The following is a 16,102-nucleotide window of genomic DNA, read 5'->3' as shown; positions in this document are numbered from 1 at the left end:
TTCAGATGTATTTTGCCTCCATAGATCCTCCATGAAATAGAGGAAAGGATGCCTGGTTCTGAAGTCTGGGGATTGGTGTTTTCGCCACCACTGAACTGTGTGACCTTGGGCAAGTTACTTACCCACTCTGAGCTTCCATTCCTGCCTCTGGGAAATGGGGTCAGAAAACTGCCCTCTGTGCAGAATGGGTGTTAGATATTGAGTGATGCCCTAAGGGCCTCGTTATCTTACTGGAACGTTGTGACACCCCTATAAGGGTGGCAGTGCTAGTGTCCCCACTGTACCACTGTGGAAACGGAAGCTTAGAGACATTTCAGTCTCTGGGTCTGAGACCCTAAATTAGTACTCAGCAGAGCCAGGATCAGAATCCATCTGTGAGATGCCAGCGTCTGTGTTCTTAGCCACTACAGACTGACTTCCAGGGCTGTTGAGAGAATTGAATCACATGCTGTATCAAAGTGCCTACCCCAGGATCTGCCACACAGTAGGCACTAAACAAATGTGGACTTTGAAAGCACAGAAAGTCCTATAATGTCAGAACTGGAAAGATTTTGATACCCACCAGGTCAAACCCTCTTCATTTTACAGATGGTTTCTCACCATCTTTTTTTTTTTTTGAGATGGAGTCTCACTCTGTTGCCCAGGCTGGAGTGCAGTGGTGTGATCCTGGCTCACTGCAGCCTCTGCCTCCTGGGTTCAAGCGATTCTCCTGCCTCAGCCTCCAGAGTAGCTGGGACTACAGGCACGTGCCCCCATACCCAGCTAATTTTTGTATTTTTAGTAGAGACAGGGTTTCGCCATGTTGGCCAGGCTGGTCTCAAACTTCTGGCCTCAAGGGATCTACCCGCCTCGGCCTACTAAAGTGCTGGGATTACAGGTGTGAGCCAGTGCACCTGGTCCCCACCATCTTTTTTTTTTTTTTTTTTTTTTTTTTTAAGATGGAGTCTTGCTCTGTTGCCCAGGCTGGAGTGCAGTGGTGTGATCTTGGCTCACTGCAACCTCCACCTCCCGGTTTCAAGCCATTCTCCTGCCTCAACCTCTTAAGTAGCTGGGACTACAGGTGCACGCCACCACACCCAGCTAATTTTTGTATTTTTAGTAGAGATGGGGTTTCACTATGTTGGCCAGGCTGGTCTTGAACTCCTGACCTCGTGATCTGCCCGCCTTGGCCTCCCAAAGTGCTGGGATTACAGGCGTGAGCCACTGTGCCCGGCCTCCCACCATCTTTATGTATGCCCATCATTTTCGCATAAGATGGAGCTCACTGCCTGTTTGTTGAATGAATTAACAAAATGAGTCAAGTGACTAGGCCAGACCACACAGCTGGTTATTCTTCTCATGCCTCATTTTCTCCCTTCTTCTCAGCCTGGATCTGTCCCCCTCCATCCCAGCTGCCCCATGTGAAAGGCCCATCCCGTCCTCCTTCACACCTCGTTCTCTGTCTTTGGTGGGGGGCATTCGAAAACGTCAAAGCCATTTGTCAGCCAGGATTTCTTCTCCTCCAGCCTGTGTTCTGCTGCCCACCTTGGCGTCTTCTCCTCCAACAGGGAGGAAGACCTCCAGCCATCTTCTGCAGCCAGCTTTTCTGTCTGGTTCAATAGCCGGGGTGAGGCTAGGGCCATGGAATTGAAGACAGGTCGCTCTGCAGGCAGTGGGTGGGGTCTCAGCAGCTCAGAGCCAGGCCTAAGGGATACCAGGATTGGGTCTGGAAGGGAAGCAGAGCTGTGTGAGGACTGGGTGCCCATGGGCAGATGGGCATATGGGGCACCAATGACACAGGCAGGCATGCAGAGACACTCAGAGCCATGCAGACCCATGCAACATGTGTGGGAAATACAGCTACCTGTGGACAGGCCCAAACCCACAGAGCAGGGCTAACAGATACAAATACCCACGTGTGCCACCCTCAAAGTGAAGCTTGGTTTGTAGGAACAGCACGGTGCATGCACTGAAGCAGCCCCCCAAACACTTCAAGCTCATGTGAGACCTTGCCCTTGCTTTGTAAGGACAGTCCCACCCACACTGCACCCCACCGTCTACCAAGTTCATTAGTTCTCTCACCACCTCCAACAAGCAGGGGAGGCTGGCATCACGGCTACAGATGAGGAAACTGAGGCCCAGGGAGCAAAACCTACTTAAGGTTATCCAAAACTAGGACTTGGCACTGGTCCGCTGCCCCCCAAGGCAGAGGCTCTTCCAGTACACCAGGAGGCCCGCTCAGCCACTGGGGTGGGGGTGAACGAAGTTTGTTGGGGTGGAAGGGAGAGGGAGCAGCTGGGGTGGCTGCTTCTGCTGGGCTGGCCTTCGTGTTGGCAGGAGCGGGAGAGTGGCTCAGGACAGGCAGAATGGGCAGAGGGACCTGGGTGGGGGTTGCTGCCTGGAGGGCTTCTTGGGTCAAGAAGAATTGCAAAAGGCCAGGCCCAGTGGCTTGAGCCTGTAATCCCAGCACTTCAGGAGGCCGAGGCAGGTGGATCACTTGAGGTCAAGAGTTTGAGACCAGCCTGGCCAACATGGCAAAACCCCCATCTCTACTAAAAATACAAAAAATTAGCTGGGCATGGTGGCATGTGCCTGTAGTCCCAGCTACTCAGGAGGCTGGGGAATGAGAATCACTTGAACCTGGGGGTGGGGTGGAGGTTGCAGTGAGCTGAGATTGTACCACTGCATTCCAGGCTGGGCAACAAAGAGAGACTCTGTCTCAAAAAAAAAAAAAAAAAAAAATTGCAGAGGTAGGGGTGGGGAACAGGGACAGGGAGTCTGGCTGAGGTGGTCCAGGCACCCCGCATAGCCCCAGAGTGTAAAGAAGCTTTCCATGAGGCAAAGTCCCTTGAGTTGGAGTTTCCTGAGCTCTTGGGTCAAGCCCCCTGACTTTCCGGACCTGTATGTGACCATGCTACCCACTGGGGACTGAAGGTCAAGGGCATGGCTTCTGAGGTTTTGAGAGAAGAAAAATCCAGGCCCAACTCTTCTCAATTGCTTGGGGCCATTGGGCATGCCACGTTCCTGCCACATTTGCCTGGGCCTCTTCTCTGCCTTCCTCACCTCGATTCATCCCGCTGAGCCACTCCTGGGCCGTCAGGGAGGGCTGGGCCCCTGCTGTTGGAGGGTATATGTCCTCTTGGTAGGATTCTGACTGCAGGAGAAATCCAGACAGTGAGGAGAGTGGTAGTGTAGGCTGCTCAGATGGGAAGGGCCCTTAGAGCTGGGAGTCCAGGCTCTCCCCAACCCTTGCTGAATTGAGGAAACTGAGGCCCAGAGAACAAAGGGACTTGCCCGAGGTCAGGCAGCAGCTCAAGAACAGAGGTGGACCGAGACCCAGGACTCCTGACGCCCACTGATGTCACACTGGCTGTGAGAAAGGCCGCTCTGTGGCTGCCCCATGAACGTGGGCTCCAGGCTCTGGTGCCCGACAGCCCTGGGTCTGTCTTCTCCAGGACAGGTTCCCCACCTCCCTCCCACGCGGTCCCCACTGCCCTTACCCGCCGGGGCACAATCATGGAGATGGGCTCGATGAGGCTTTTGGTTGTGATCAGCTTGTAGAAGCGGAAGATCTCGCAGGAGGATACGTCGAGTCCTCTCTTTGGCATGACACCTGCAGGCAGACAGGGAGGGCCAAGAGGTTCTGGCTAGGCTGGGGCCACAGTGTGAGGGCCAAAGCAAGGCTGCACACCTGGACCTGAACAGAGGCCAGTCTCCTCCCAGAAAACAGCTCAAGGACAAATACCTACACTGCGCTGGGCCCTATGTTGGGAAATGGAGTTAAATTAATCAGACTCTTCACCTTCAAAGATTTAAATTATTTTAGCTAAACTTTTTTTTCTTTTTGAGACAAGGTCTCACTCTGTTGCCCAGGCTGGAGTGCAGTGGCACAATCACAGCTCACCACAGTCTCACACTCCTGGGTTCAAGCGATCCTCCTGCCTTAGCCTCCCAAGTAGCTGGGACCACAGGTATGCACCTCAATTTTTTTATTTATTTGTAGAGACAGGAGTCTCACTTTGTTGCCCAGGCTAGGCTCGAATTCCTAGGCTCAAGTGATCCTCCAGCCTCGGCCTCCCAAAGTGCTGGATTAGCTGAACTTTTATAGGCAGTTTGCTCTGCTTAAGGTTCCCCATCTCCATCCCCACAGCTCCTGTGACCCAAATGATCTTAATCAAACTACTCCAGATTCCTTTTGAGTAGGGTTAGCACAGTGCAGCTTTCTCCAGTCCTTTACTTTTAATCTAGCCATGCCTTTATGTTTAAAGTGGGTTTCTTGTAGATTACAGAAATATAGCTGTGTTTTTAATCCTCAGACACACTTAGAAAGGAACTGAGGACTGCTTCCTAGAGGCTCTTTTAGGTCAGCCCTTTCCATCTCTGCTCTTGTGGTAACTGCTTAACCTTGACCTAGAACATATCCCTCTCTCCCCTGCTGGGTTCTGCTTCCTCTTTCAGTTCCTCCAATGTTGCCTCCTCTGAGAAGCCTTCCCTGACTTCCTCCTTTGTGCTGTTGCACACGTCAAGTACAGCCCCCACCAAGTCAGAGTGTTGCTATGCTGTCTCTCCTCCCATCTGACTCACCCCTGTCTCCCCAGACCTCGCACTGAAGCCCTGACCCTGATTCTCCCACCTCGGCCTCCCGAAGTGCTGGGATTACAGGCGTGAACTTCAGTGTCCCTCACTCACCGATCCCCTTCTGTGGGTTATAGGAGCGGTACTCAGTCAGGTAGCTCAGGTGAGGCTTGTCGGCACTCACCTCGTAGTAGCGGATGTTGCCATCTCCCTGAGGAGGAGGAGGAGGAGGAAGTGGAAGGTGAGATTCAGAGCTGGAGCCGATCAGCTCATCAGCAACCCAGCCATGCAGCAAAAACCTGACTTTTTTTGATGATCGGCAAACCCATCTCACTCAAGGGAACACCAGGAAACTGGGGGCCCTGTCACAAAGGCAGGAGGGTGATGAGGGGATCTTCATTTTATTTTATATTTTATCTTATTTTTTTTGAGACAGGGTCTCACTTTATTGCCCAGGCTGGAGAGCAGTAGTGCAATCACAGCTCATTGCAACTTCCTGGGCTCAAGCCATCTTCCCGCCTCAGCCTCCCAAGTAGATGGGACCACAGGTGTGTGCCACCACACCTGGCTAATTTTTTATTTTTTCATTTTCGTAGACATGGGGTCTCACTATGCTGCCCAGGCTGGCCTTGAACTCCTGGGCTCAAGTGATTCTTCCACCTTGGCCTCCCAAAGTGCTGGAATTATAGGCATGAGCCACTGGGCTGGGCCTGGGCCCTTATTTTAATATTCAATCCTCCCCCACCATGACCCATAGCCCACCCTTGTTCCTCTAAGACAGAAGCTCTGGGAAGACAAGTCCAAATCCCGCTCCTATCTGAGAGCAGTAGCAAAAGTCAGAACTGGGGTGACCTCAGAGGTCATCCAGAAGGTCTTACCATGGGGGACATTTCTGGTTGTCATAATGACTTGGATGGAGGGGGAGAGATGCTGTTCTTGGCATTGGTGGGCAGGGGCCAGGGCTGCCAGATATGGGATAGTCCTACCCAGTGGAGACCTGTTCTGCCCCCAGTTAAGCAGGTGCCCCTGCTGAGAAACACCAATGGTCCCCCCATATCTGGGCCTGGAGTTGGGAAGAGACAAGGTCAAGGTGTCCAGCCAGAGCCCTGGCTCCAGGTGTTCCTAGGGAGCCAGGAGGGTGGGAGGGGTTCCTTCTCACGGGGGAAAAGTGGCCAGCAAGGCCAGCCCATCCCTGCCCTGTGCTCCCAACGGCCCCAGGTTGCTGTCTGCCCCTGTCTCAGGGGTCCAGGCGGTCACCTCCCTCCCGTGCCAAGCCGACCTTCCCCACCACGTAGAGCATGCTGGTGTCTGCGTCATAGAAGGGAAACAGCACGCCCGAGGAGCCGTCCAGGTCCTCCTCCATCAGAGGCACAGAGAGGTTATCCTGCAGGGGAAGGGGAGGCAGGGAAGGCCTGGGTCACTCCTAGGGGCCCTCAGTGGTGCTCCCGGAGATAAGAATTCCTGCCATGGTGCTCTGGGTGACAGTGTGTGTGTCAGAGAAAAAGTGTGATTTTCTTCTATGTGTGTGCTGGGGGAAGATGTCCCTGGTTCTTGGGTTCCAATGTGTGGGCTACTCTCTAGTGGAGATGACATCTTAAAGGCATAAAATGCTGCCACCACCTATTTTGTCAGCTTTCTGCCCTTAACAAATCACTTTTTTTTTTTTGAGACAAGGTCTAACTGTCAACCAGGCTGGAGTGTAGTGGTGCGATCATAGCTCACTGCAGCCTCAAACTCTTGGGCTCAAGCAATCCTCTCGCCTCAGTCTCCCAAGTAGCTGGGATTATAGACATGCACCACTGTACCCAGCTGATTTTTTGCAGAGTTGGGAGTCTTGCTGTGTAGCTCAGGCTGGTCTTGAATTCATGGCCTCAAGCGATCCTCCCGCCATGGCCTTCCGAAGTGCTGGGATTACACACATGTACCACCATGCCTGGCCGTAACAAATCACTTTTGACACATCCGATCTCATTCCAATCTTCCCCTACCTGTTTTTTAAAATTTATTTTAATAGATGAAGAAGGAGGCTCAGAGAGAAAGTGTGGTTTGTCCGGTCTTTGAAACTCTGTCAAATGCTCCCTCAAAACACTACTGCCAGCTTGGCCCTCACCCTACCCAGCTCCACCCACAGCTGTCCTGATGAAAGCTCCTTCTCCCCATACCCGTTAGTACCTCATTTGCTCCAGGTGCACCCTCTGCCCAGATGGCCCTCTCCTTCTCCCTTCCTCCTAGTCCTGGTCCCAGACTCAGCTACCTCCCCTCCTCTAGCCAACGGCCTCCCCTGGGTCCTGATCCATCTCCCTCCTTGGGTGGCAAGATACACAGGGTCTGGGCTCGCCCGGGGCTGTCGGCATCTCCCTGCTATTCATCCCCGGATCCCCAGCACCTGGCAGTCTACGCTAAATGTGTGAGTCATAAATGGGTGTCTGAATGAATGCATGCATTAATGAATGACACTGGCTCTCAGCTGAGTGGTAATGGTGAGGGGTGGGGTGCAGCCCTCACCTGGTCCCACAGGGCCACCTGCCGGTTGTTCCATCGGGATGTGCCCGTGGACATCAGCTTCTTCAGGTTCCCCAGAAACAGCACCTTGCTGGCCCGGTGCCCTTTGTAGCTGGCCTCCTGGAGGGACATGTGCGGTCGGTATTGGAGAGACGCTGGAGGATCAGGCGGCAGCTGGGGTTTCTGGCCTCCCTGCTTTGCTTATGCCGCCACTCCACCTGGGAGGCCTCCCTTTCTCACCCCAGCTTTGCCTGGAGATTCTTCCCAGGGGCACCACCTGGATCCCTCTCATCCACATGGAGTCTTTCCCCACTATCTTTGTTAAGAGTTATTTTTCTGAGCAGGAACAGAAGCAAACTTCTGCCCAGCTCCCTGTTCTTGCTGAAAGAGTATCGGGCATCCCTACAGGGGCGGGCACTGTCACCTGGCCTGTCTTATCTAATCCTCGGAGAGGAAGGACTAACAGCCTATTGTTGCAAATGAGAAAACAGAGGCTCAGAGCAGGAAGTGCTTGCCCAAGGCTGCACAGTGGCTAAACAGTGGTATCGTCAGCTCTCCTGATCCCCTGGCCAGAGCTGAGGCACGCCAACAAGCTTTGGAGTCAGACCAGGTTCAGATCCCAGCTCTCCATGGGGGTGAGTCATTTCATCTGTTATGGGCCTCAGTTTTCTCATCTGCAAAATGGAAAGGACATATCCCACCTTCCAGCAATCCCGAGAGGACAGACGGGGACGCTGCCTGTGAAGGCGCGGCCCAGACGCTGACAGCATCACTGTCCTGTTCTCTGAAGTCTCTCCCTATCCCCACTCTGCCCCTTGCTCCTCTGAGCCTGAGCCAGCCCCTGGCCCAGCACTGACCTGGAGGACAGTCCCTGCTCGGGGGTCAATAACCCGAATCTTTCGGTCTTTGCAGGTGGTGGCCAGCAGGCTGCCGTTGGTGTTGAAGGACATGGAGAGGATCACATCTTGGTGACAGCTAATCGTACTCATGGGGCTTGTGATGAGAGACTCCTTTGTATCCAGGTTCCAGATCATCACCTGCATGGCAGAGAGCCAGCTCTGAGCACAGGGGCCACCCCGCCCCTGGGCCCCATAGTCACATGCTGGCCAGGATGCAGTGAAACACAGTATCCCCGGCAGGGTGGCGCAGCTGGCAGCCTGGCCAAGAAGCCTCGGTGGGAGGATGATGTGCAGGCTGAAGCTGCTTGTGGCAGGAGGGGGAATCCCAGGGCCAGGCTATTTAGTGGTGAAAGGAAAACGCCACCTGCCTCTGAGCAACAAAACTTCCATGCTGGGAGGACCCCAGGGAACCAGCTAATCCAGGTGGTTTCAGTTATTAGCAGCAGTTTGCACCTCCCACAGATCAACAGGGCTGTATGTTTAGCTGCACAGGCTGTGCATGCAGAGCTCCAGGGCAATCCATTCCTATAGACTAGGATGTGACTAGTGCCCCCTGAAGTTGGGTATAGAACAACCAGCACAAACACACGCAGCAGCTCTGCAGACACCCCATACAAACAGATGAGAAAGCGCTGCGGATCGGAAGAGCGAGGGCCCAGGTTCCCTCAGTGCTCCCCACAACCATTTTAGTTATTTATTTTTGAGACAGGATTGCCCAGGCTGCAGTACAGTGGCATGATCATGGCTCACTGTATCATCAACCTCCTGGGCTCAAGTGATCCTCCCACCTCAGCCTCCTGAGTAGCTGGGACTACTTGACACATGCTACCACACCTGGCTAATTTTTTCTTTTTTTTTTTGTAGAGACAGGGTCTCACTATGTTGGCTGGTCTCAAACCCTTGGGCTCAAGTGATCCTCCCACCTCAGCCTCTCAAACTGTTGAGATTACAGGTGTGAGCCACCATGTCAGCCCCCACCTCCCTTTTATCCATCACAGAGGGTCCCGAGGTGTCTCTGTAAACTCCTATAGTGTCAAAAGGAAAGAAATGAAAGGCCATAGCTATGGTGCCACCAATTCCATTTGTGTACAGATTGGGAAACTGAGGCCTAGAGAAGTCAAGGCACTTTCCCAGGCTATAGTGCAGGTCAGAGACTGAGTCGGAATAGAACTGAAGTCTCCTGTACTGTGGGTCCCAATCTACAGGGCCTACCGCCTGCATGCTTGGTTGTCAGTGGAGCAGGGTGGAGGGAACGATTTCCTGGGCAGTGCCATCCCATCCTCTCCAGGCAGGCTGTAATGAGTTGAACAGGGTCCCCCCAAAACTCATGTCCACCTGGAACCTCAGAATGTGACCTTATTTGGAAATGGGGTCTTCGCTGCTGAAATCAGTTAAGATGAGATCATAATGGATTAGGTGGGCCCTAAATCCAATGATAGTTGCTCTCCTCTTCCTATAAGGAAGACAGGTACACAGAGAGAAGGCCGTGTGAAGACAGAAACAGCCTGGAGTGACGCAGCTATAGCCAAGGATGCCTGGAGCCACCAGAAGCTGGGAGAGGCACGGAAGGATTCTTCCCTAGGGCATCTGGAGGGAGCTGGCTCTCCCAACACCTTGATTTTCAATTTCTGGTCTCCAGAATTGTGACAGAATACATTTCCGTTGTATTCCAGTTTGTGGGAACTTGTTGGGGCTGCCCCAGAGAAAGAATACCCAGACTCACCTTGTAGTCATAGCCAGCACTGAAGAGGATGTTGGCGGCCGTGGGGTGCCACTCCACCAGGCCCACTCTGCGCGCGTGGCCCACGAGTTCCTTACTGCAGGCTGTGAGGTTCCTGGTCAGCAGCTGCTTGGGGATGCTCCAGATCTTAATCTGGCAGGGGAGACATGGCCCAAGGCAGCATTAGCCAGGGCACCTTGGCACCATCACCAGCCTAAGCCACAGATCTGGCAGTGACCAGCGGAAGGACCAAGAGAGCTCTCTCCATAGCCACCTCCCACTCGTGGCTATGGGCACTGAGGGCCAGTGGAGGCGCAGCTGACGGTCCTCAGACGGACAGCGGCTTCCCCAAGCTCCTCCAGCCCGGGCAGGGGCCAGCGCTGAGCAGGGATGAGTCTAGGCCTCCAAATCTGCCCTTGAGAGATCTTTGTCATCCTGCTGGCCTGAGGTGGTGGGCAGGTGGCTGGGTTTCAGGCCTGTCTCCTAAGCTAGGATATCCCCCAAAGTACAGTGTTCTACAACCTTCTTGTCCCAAAGGCCCAGGGTAGAGCCTCAAATGCCAAGATGAAGGGTTTAGGCTGCATCATCAGGGCACTAGGGAGCCGGCGAGGTCTCTGCAGCAGGGCAGGGACAAACTTCTTGCTTTGGAGGTGCACCCTGGATGGCCTGCAAGAGGAAACTCTGAAGGTCAGGAGGCTGGGCTGGATGGGGTCATAGGCCTGTATTTCATGGTGAGGGCCTGAGAAGAGGCGCTGGGACTTCCTTCCAGAGTAGTGTTGTCTGAAGATGGAGGGGGCTGCCATGGTAGAGAGTAAGCTCCCTGTCACGGAGGTATACAAATGGAGTACAAGGTGAGCCTGGGATGCTGCTGACTTGATCTTCCTTATTGGTCCTGCAAGGTTCTCTGGCCCCTAGTTGATTGTATGCACTGTTTCCCTTAGAGGTATACAGGTTTTTTGGGTAGACGACTTTGCTTTCAATTCAGCAAATATTTATTTCCTGGTCACCTTGGATTTAAAACCAGGAAGCCAACCCCAACAGAGTAGTGACAGGCTCCAGATACTTCGGTCTGATGAGGGCTCTCACTGCATAGAACCCCAGGAGGAAGACACACTCTGAACAGGTGTGTTTGGAAGATGCAGGTACCACCCGCAACACTGAAGCAGAGAAGACTCCCCACTGCTAGAGGAGCAACCGTGCCCTCCAGGCCCTGAAGGCAGGGAGGAACAGGAATGAATTCACTCCGTAAATTCACTATGGGCATAGCTTCGGGGAGATAAGCCCCTTCCTTCTTCAGTCTCCCAACAGTCATGTCCTGCCCTGGGGCATTGGGGAAGGGGCAGTGGCAGGCAATGAGGCTAGCAAGAGATTTAATAAAGATCTTGATGGGAGCCTTCAAAGCAGTCCTAAAAAGGCAGGTATTACAAAAGTGGGGACAGTTTCAGATATTTGATATCCTGCCAGAGGCTCTATACTCCCTGGAGACAGGGCCAATTCTCACAGGACCTGACTGTTCCTTTGGTGAAATCACCTAGGCAAACACTGTCCTTTACATTCCTCAGCATCTGCTATATGGAAACTGACACAAATCTTCTTTGAATTTTCTGCTTTCCTTTCCAGATGAACTGGTCTGCTTCTTTTGATTTAACTGTAGGTTTTGCAATACATTCTATTGCCCATTTTGCCTTGGCTGCCAGGTAGCTCTTAGCTAAACTAGGAGCTTAGCTGCTGCAACCCTCCTTAGCCGTCATTTCTAGTATTTCCTCACTTTCTCCATCTGTGGCTGCTTCTCTTTAAAGATGTGTCACAGCACATTGGAAAGAGAATGGGCTGTGGAATCAGACAGGCCTCAGTCTGAAGTCTGGCTCTGCCTCCTACAGGCTGTGTAACATTAGGCAAATTGCTGTACCTCTCTGATCCTCAGCTTCTCCATCAGAAAAATATCCTACCTTGTGGGGTTGCTGGGGAGACTGTGAAATGATAAGTGTGATGACAGTTAGGAATACAATGGGCTTACAATAAATGGTGACAATAACTTTTATCTTTATTTTAATCATCTGATCATATCTGTGTTTTTTAATTTTTTAGTAGAGACAGGGTCTCACTATGTTGCCTAGGTTGGTCTCCAACTCCTGGCCTCAAGTGATTCTCCCACCTCAGCCTCCCAAAGTGCTGGGACTACAGGTGTGAGCCACTGAACCTGGCATATCTGTGGCTCTTGTCTTAAGCCATATCCACCATATTTTAGAAGTGGGTACAAAATGAATTATAAATAAGTAACACTGAACATTGTTGGGGCAGGGATGATAACCCTGGTACAGAACACAGGCTCAAAAAAGTGGGTGAGACTGAAGCTGCTGGAATGGTTTTAGTGTCCACATTCATCCAAGGCCCTCACAGCCTTTTACAGCTCGCTTCCTCACTGTGGGATTAAGTGGAACATCTTTTCTGATCACCATAAAAATGCCCCTCATAGCCTTTTGTAGCCCCCTAAAGGACGGGATTTCCCATCGGAATATACATTTTCACTGGGCTTTATTAGCTGGGTGGAACTACTATGCCCATTTTATAGGCGGGGAACTAAGGCCCATAGGGAGGAGGGGTGGTGCCACTAGTCCTATAGCACCAAGAATGTCTCCTCCTCTACCTAACTTAACACCTCCCCACACAGTGACCTCACCTCCGCGATGGAGTCAGGGGCACCAGAGCCAAGAACAGGTACCGTTCCACCCCAACCACCCCAATCCCACTCTTCAGGAAGGGGAAGCCCCTCAGGGGCTGACACTCACTGTGGCATCTTCAGAACAGGAGGCGATCTCAAAATCATCAAAAGGGTTCCACTTGACATCCAAAACGTTGCCTCTGTGCCCGCAGACCTTTGGGTAGCGGGGGTCCAACTTCCCTGTCTGCAAGACAGTGCCCAGGAGGGTTAGGGAGGAGGTGGATTCCACATTAGCGTCTGGACAGTCGCGTAGTCAGTCAGCAACCAGTCAACAGGAAAACATATAAGGGACAGAGCTGAGTGTGAATCTAGGCCTTACTTCTTTTTCCCTGTGTGATCCTGGGGGAGTTACTTCACTTCTCTGAGCTCTGGTGTCCTCCTCAGTAAAAGGGAGCAATCACAGGTATTTCACAGGTTGGTGTGAGGATCATGGGAGAGGCGGTATGGCACAGTGCCTAGCACATGGCAGATGTTCAATAAAAGGGTATTTCCCCTCACACACTGCTGGCAGGCATGTAAAATGGTGCAGCTCTTTTGGAAAATGGTCTGGCAGTTCCTCAAAAGGTTCAACGGTTCCCACATGACCCAGCAATTCCACTCCTAGGTCTATCACCACAGAGAATGAAAAGATAAGTCTACAAGAAACTGGTTCACCCAATCCCAGCACTTTGGGAGGCCAAGGTGAGTGGATCACCTGAGGTCAGGAGTTCGAGACCAGCCTGACCAACATGGTGAAACCCTGTCTCCACTAAAAATACAAAAATTAGCCGGGCGTGGTAGCGTGCACCTGTAATCTCAGGTAGAAGAATCACTTGAATCTGGGAGGCGGAGGTTGCAGTGAGCTGTGATTGCACCATTGCACTCCAGCCTGGGTGACAAGTGTGAAACTATGTCTCAAAAAAAAAAAAAGAAAAGAAACTGGTTCACCAATGTTCACAACAATATTCTTCATAATATCAAAAAGTGGAAACAACCCAAATGCCCATCAAGTGAAGAATGGACATACAAAATGCAGTATGTTCATGCATCGGAATACTACTGTCCCCAAAAAGAGGAATGAAGTACTGGTCCCTGCTACAGCATGGATGAACCTCGAAAACATTAGAAGAGGCCAGGCACAAAAGGCCACACATTGTGTGATTCCACTTAGATGATATTCCAGATGTGGTTTCATTGCCTGAGCACATTAACGCATCCCCCTGGTACCTGGTATCTGGAACCCTAAGTAATGCATGTGAAAAATGCAGAACGATACATTCATGGAGACAGAAGGCAGATTCCGGTTGCCTCAGGCTTGGGAGAAGGGGCAATAGGGGGTGACTGCTAATGGGTGAGGGGTGTCTTTTTGGAGTGATAAAATGATTTTGAAATTAGGTAGTGGTGACAGTTTATTCACAGTATATTCACAACCTTGTGAATATACTAAGATCCACTGAACTATACACCTTAAAATGGTGAATTTTCCAACATGGCAATATGACAAAACCCCATCTCTACAAAAAATAAAAAAATTAGGCCTGGCGTGGTGGCTCACAGCTGTAATCCCAGCACTTTGGGAGGCCAAGATGGGTGGATCACCTGATGTCAGGAGTTTGAGACCAGCCTGGTCAATATGGTGAAACCCCATCTCTACTAAAAATACAAAATTAGCTGGGCGTGGTGGCACATCCTGTAATCCAAGCTACTTGGGAGGCTGAGGCAGGAGAATCACTCGAACCTGAGAGTGAGCTCAGGCTGCGGTGAGCTGAGATCGTGCCACTGCATTCCAGCCTGGGCAATAGAGTGAGACTACGTCTCAAAAATAAATAAATAAATAAACAAATAAATAAATAGCCAGGCATGGTGTCGCACACCTGTAGTCCCAGCTACTTGGGAGGCTGAGGCAGGAGGATTGCTTGAGCCTGGGAGGTCGAGGCTGCAGTGAGCTATGATTGTGCCACTGCACTCCAGCCTGGGCAACAGAATGGGACCCCGTCTCAAACAAAAAACAGAACACCGTGAATTTTCTGGTATGTGAATTCTATCTCAATTACATAGAAAGAGCATTTCCCTCGTTTTCCCCTTTCCTAATGAGAATTCCTGTATAGGTGCTGGGAGGGACATACAGGTCCCCCAGTCCATGCCACGCAGCCCTGAAGCTATTTCCAACTCCATCAACAGACTTGGATTTCTTGGGGTCATAGAGAAACCACACCAGTTCAGTCACAGAACCTTGGATTGGCAGTGACCAATCTGCTCATTTTGCACATCACATTGCATGGCCCTGGCAGAACAGGGACCAGGACCCAGGCCCTCGGCCTCCCACATCCACCACCTAGTCCCAGGTTCTTAAGCCACCCACCAGAATGCTCCCCCAGCCATTTTTATATCTAAGTGAAAGAGACAGCTGAGAAGAAAACTGGCCAACACCCATCCATCCCACAAATGTTCCCAAGGTGCCCAGGGCACAGGTGCTGTTGGAGGGGCTGATTGCAAGGTGAACACTCCACATAGTCCTTGACTTTGCAGAATCAATAGTCTTGGGATTTTTTCTAGAGGGACCTTCAAGAACAGGGTGGACTCAGGGAACACCCAACCTTCTCTTCTTCCATCACCTCCCCATCTGTGTAGAGACCACTGTACTTTTTTTTTTTTTTAAGAGACAGGGTCTCACTCTGTTGCCCAGGCTGGAGTGCAGTGGCGCAATCATGATTCACTGTAGCCTCGAACTCGGGGTAAGACAATCTTCCCACCTCACCCTCCCAGGTTCCAAGCTAGAACTACAGGCATGTGCCACCAAGCTCAGCTAATTTTTAAAATTATTTGTAGAGATGGGGTCTTGCTATGTTGCCCAGGCTGGTCTCGAACTCCTGGGCTCAAACAATCTTCCTACCTTGCCCTCCTAAAGTGAGGGATTACAGGCATGGGCCACCATGCCTGGCCTATGCATGTATTTTAGTAGCTCTGCAAACAGAGGAGGTGGTCCTGTGCCTCCCTCTGGAAATACTCTGGCTAATCCAGCTCTCTCTCCTCAGGAAAAAGTGATCAGACACCTCCCCCTAGACTGGATCCCCTACTGGAGGGGACAACGCTATAAAGGACATTATTTAACAAATCTGAACAAGAACGGGAGATTAAAGTATTATCACAACATTAAACTTATAGAAGTTGATAATGTACTGCAGTAATGTAAGAGAATATTTGTATTTTTAGGAAACAGTATTTAGGGATGAAGGGTTAAGATGGATGTAACTTACCCTCAAACAGTTCTGAAAACAAAAAATTATACACACACCTACACATTCAGAGGCAGAAAGAGAACCAAAAAAAAGTAAAGAATGTGGACCTGTGTCCTTTGTTAGTGATGTGCATGGAGGTAGGTGAAAGTTTTCTTTCTTTCAAGTGGTCTCTGCCTCTTCCACAGCAGGACAGGGGAGAGAGGTGCATGCTTCCTGCCCTGTCCTGGCAGGGCGGTACCTGGAGCTAGGGTCTTAGAAGGACACTGCACCCACAGGCCCTGGCCCAGGTCTCCATGGGACCAACGCTTAAGCAACTGACCTTTTTTTTTGACATGGAGTCTGGTCTTGTTGCTCAGGCTGGGGTGCAGTGGTGCGATCTCAGCTCACTGCAACCTCCACCTCCCAGGTTCAAGCAATTCTCCCTGCCTCAGCCTCCTGAGTAGCTGGGATTACAGGTGTGTGCCACCACACCCAGCTAATTTTTGTA

At 51.5% G+C, this 16,102-nt stretch overlaps 1 protein-coding gene across 1 annotated transcript in view; it reads right to left on the bottom strand.

Annotated features, from left to right (window-relative positions):
* CORO2A (coronin 2A) overlaps window positions 1-16,102 on the bottom strand; it is a 68,404-nt gene that overhangs the window by 654 nt on the left and 51,648 nt on the right. The window contains exons 3-11 of the mRNA XM_055271724.2: window positions 12,465-12,581; window positions 9,679-9,828; window positions 7,914-8,093; window positions 7,060-7,176; window positions 5,834-5,938; window positions 4,669-4,765; window positions 3,480-3,592; window positions 3,043-3,133; window positions 1,431-1,705 (exon numbers count right to left, since the gene is read on the bottom strand). Coding sequence (XP_055127699.1) covers window positions 1,431-1,705; window positions 3,043-3,133; window positions 3,480-3,592; window positions 4,669-4,765; window positions 5,834-5,938; window positions 7,060-7,176; window positions 7,914-8,093; window positions 9,679-9,828; window positions 12,465-12,581 — 1,245 coding nt within the window. The remainder of the gene's footprint in view (window positions 1-1,430; window positions 1,706-3,042; window positions 3,134-3,479; window positions 3,593-4,668; window positions 4,766-5,833; window positions 5,939-7,059; window positions 7,177-7,913; window positions 8,094-9,678; window positions 9,829-12,464; window positions 12,582-16,102) is intronic.

This window comes from Symphalangus syndactylus, chromosome 3 (genome assembly GCF_028878055.3).
Source record: "Symphalangus syndactylus isolate Jambi chromosome 3, NHGRI_mSymSyn1-v2.1_pri, whole genome shotgun sequence".
NCBI classification, from domain to species: Eukaryota; Metazoa; Chordata; class Mammalia; order Primates; family Hylobatidae; genus Symphalangus; species Symphalangus syndactylus.
This window is presented reverse-complemented; position numbering and strand designations above follow the sequence as displayed.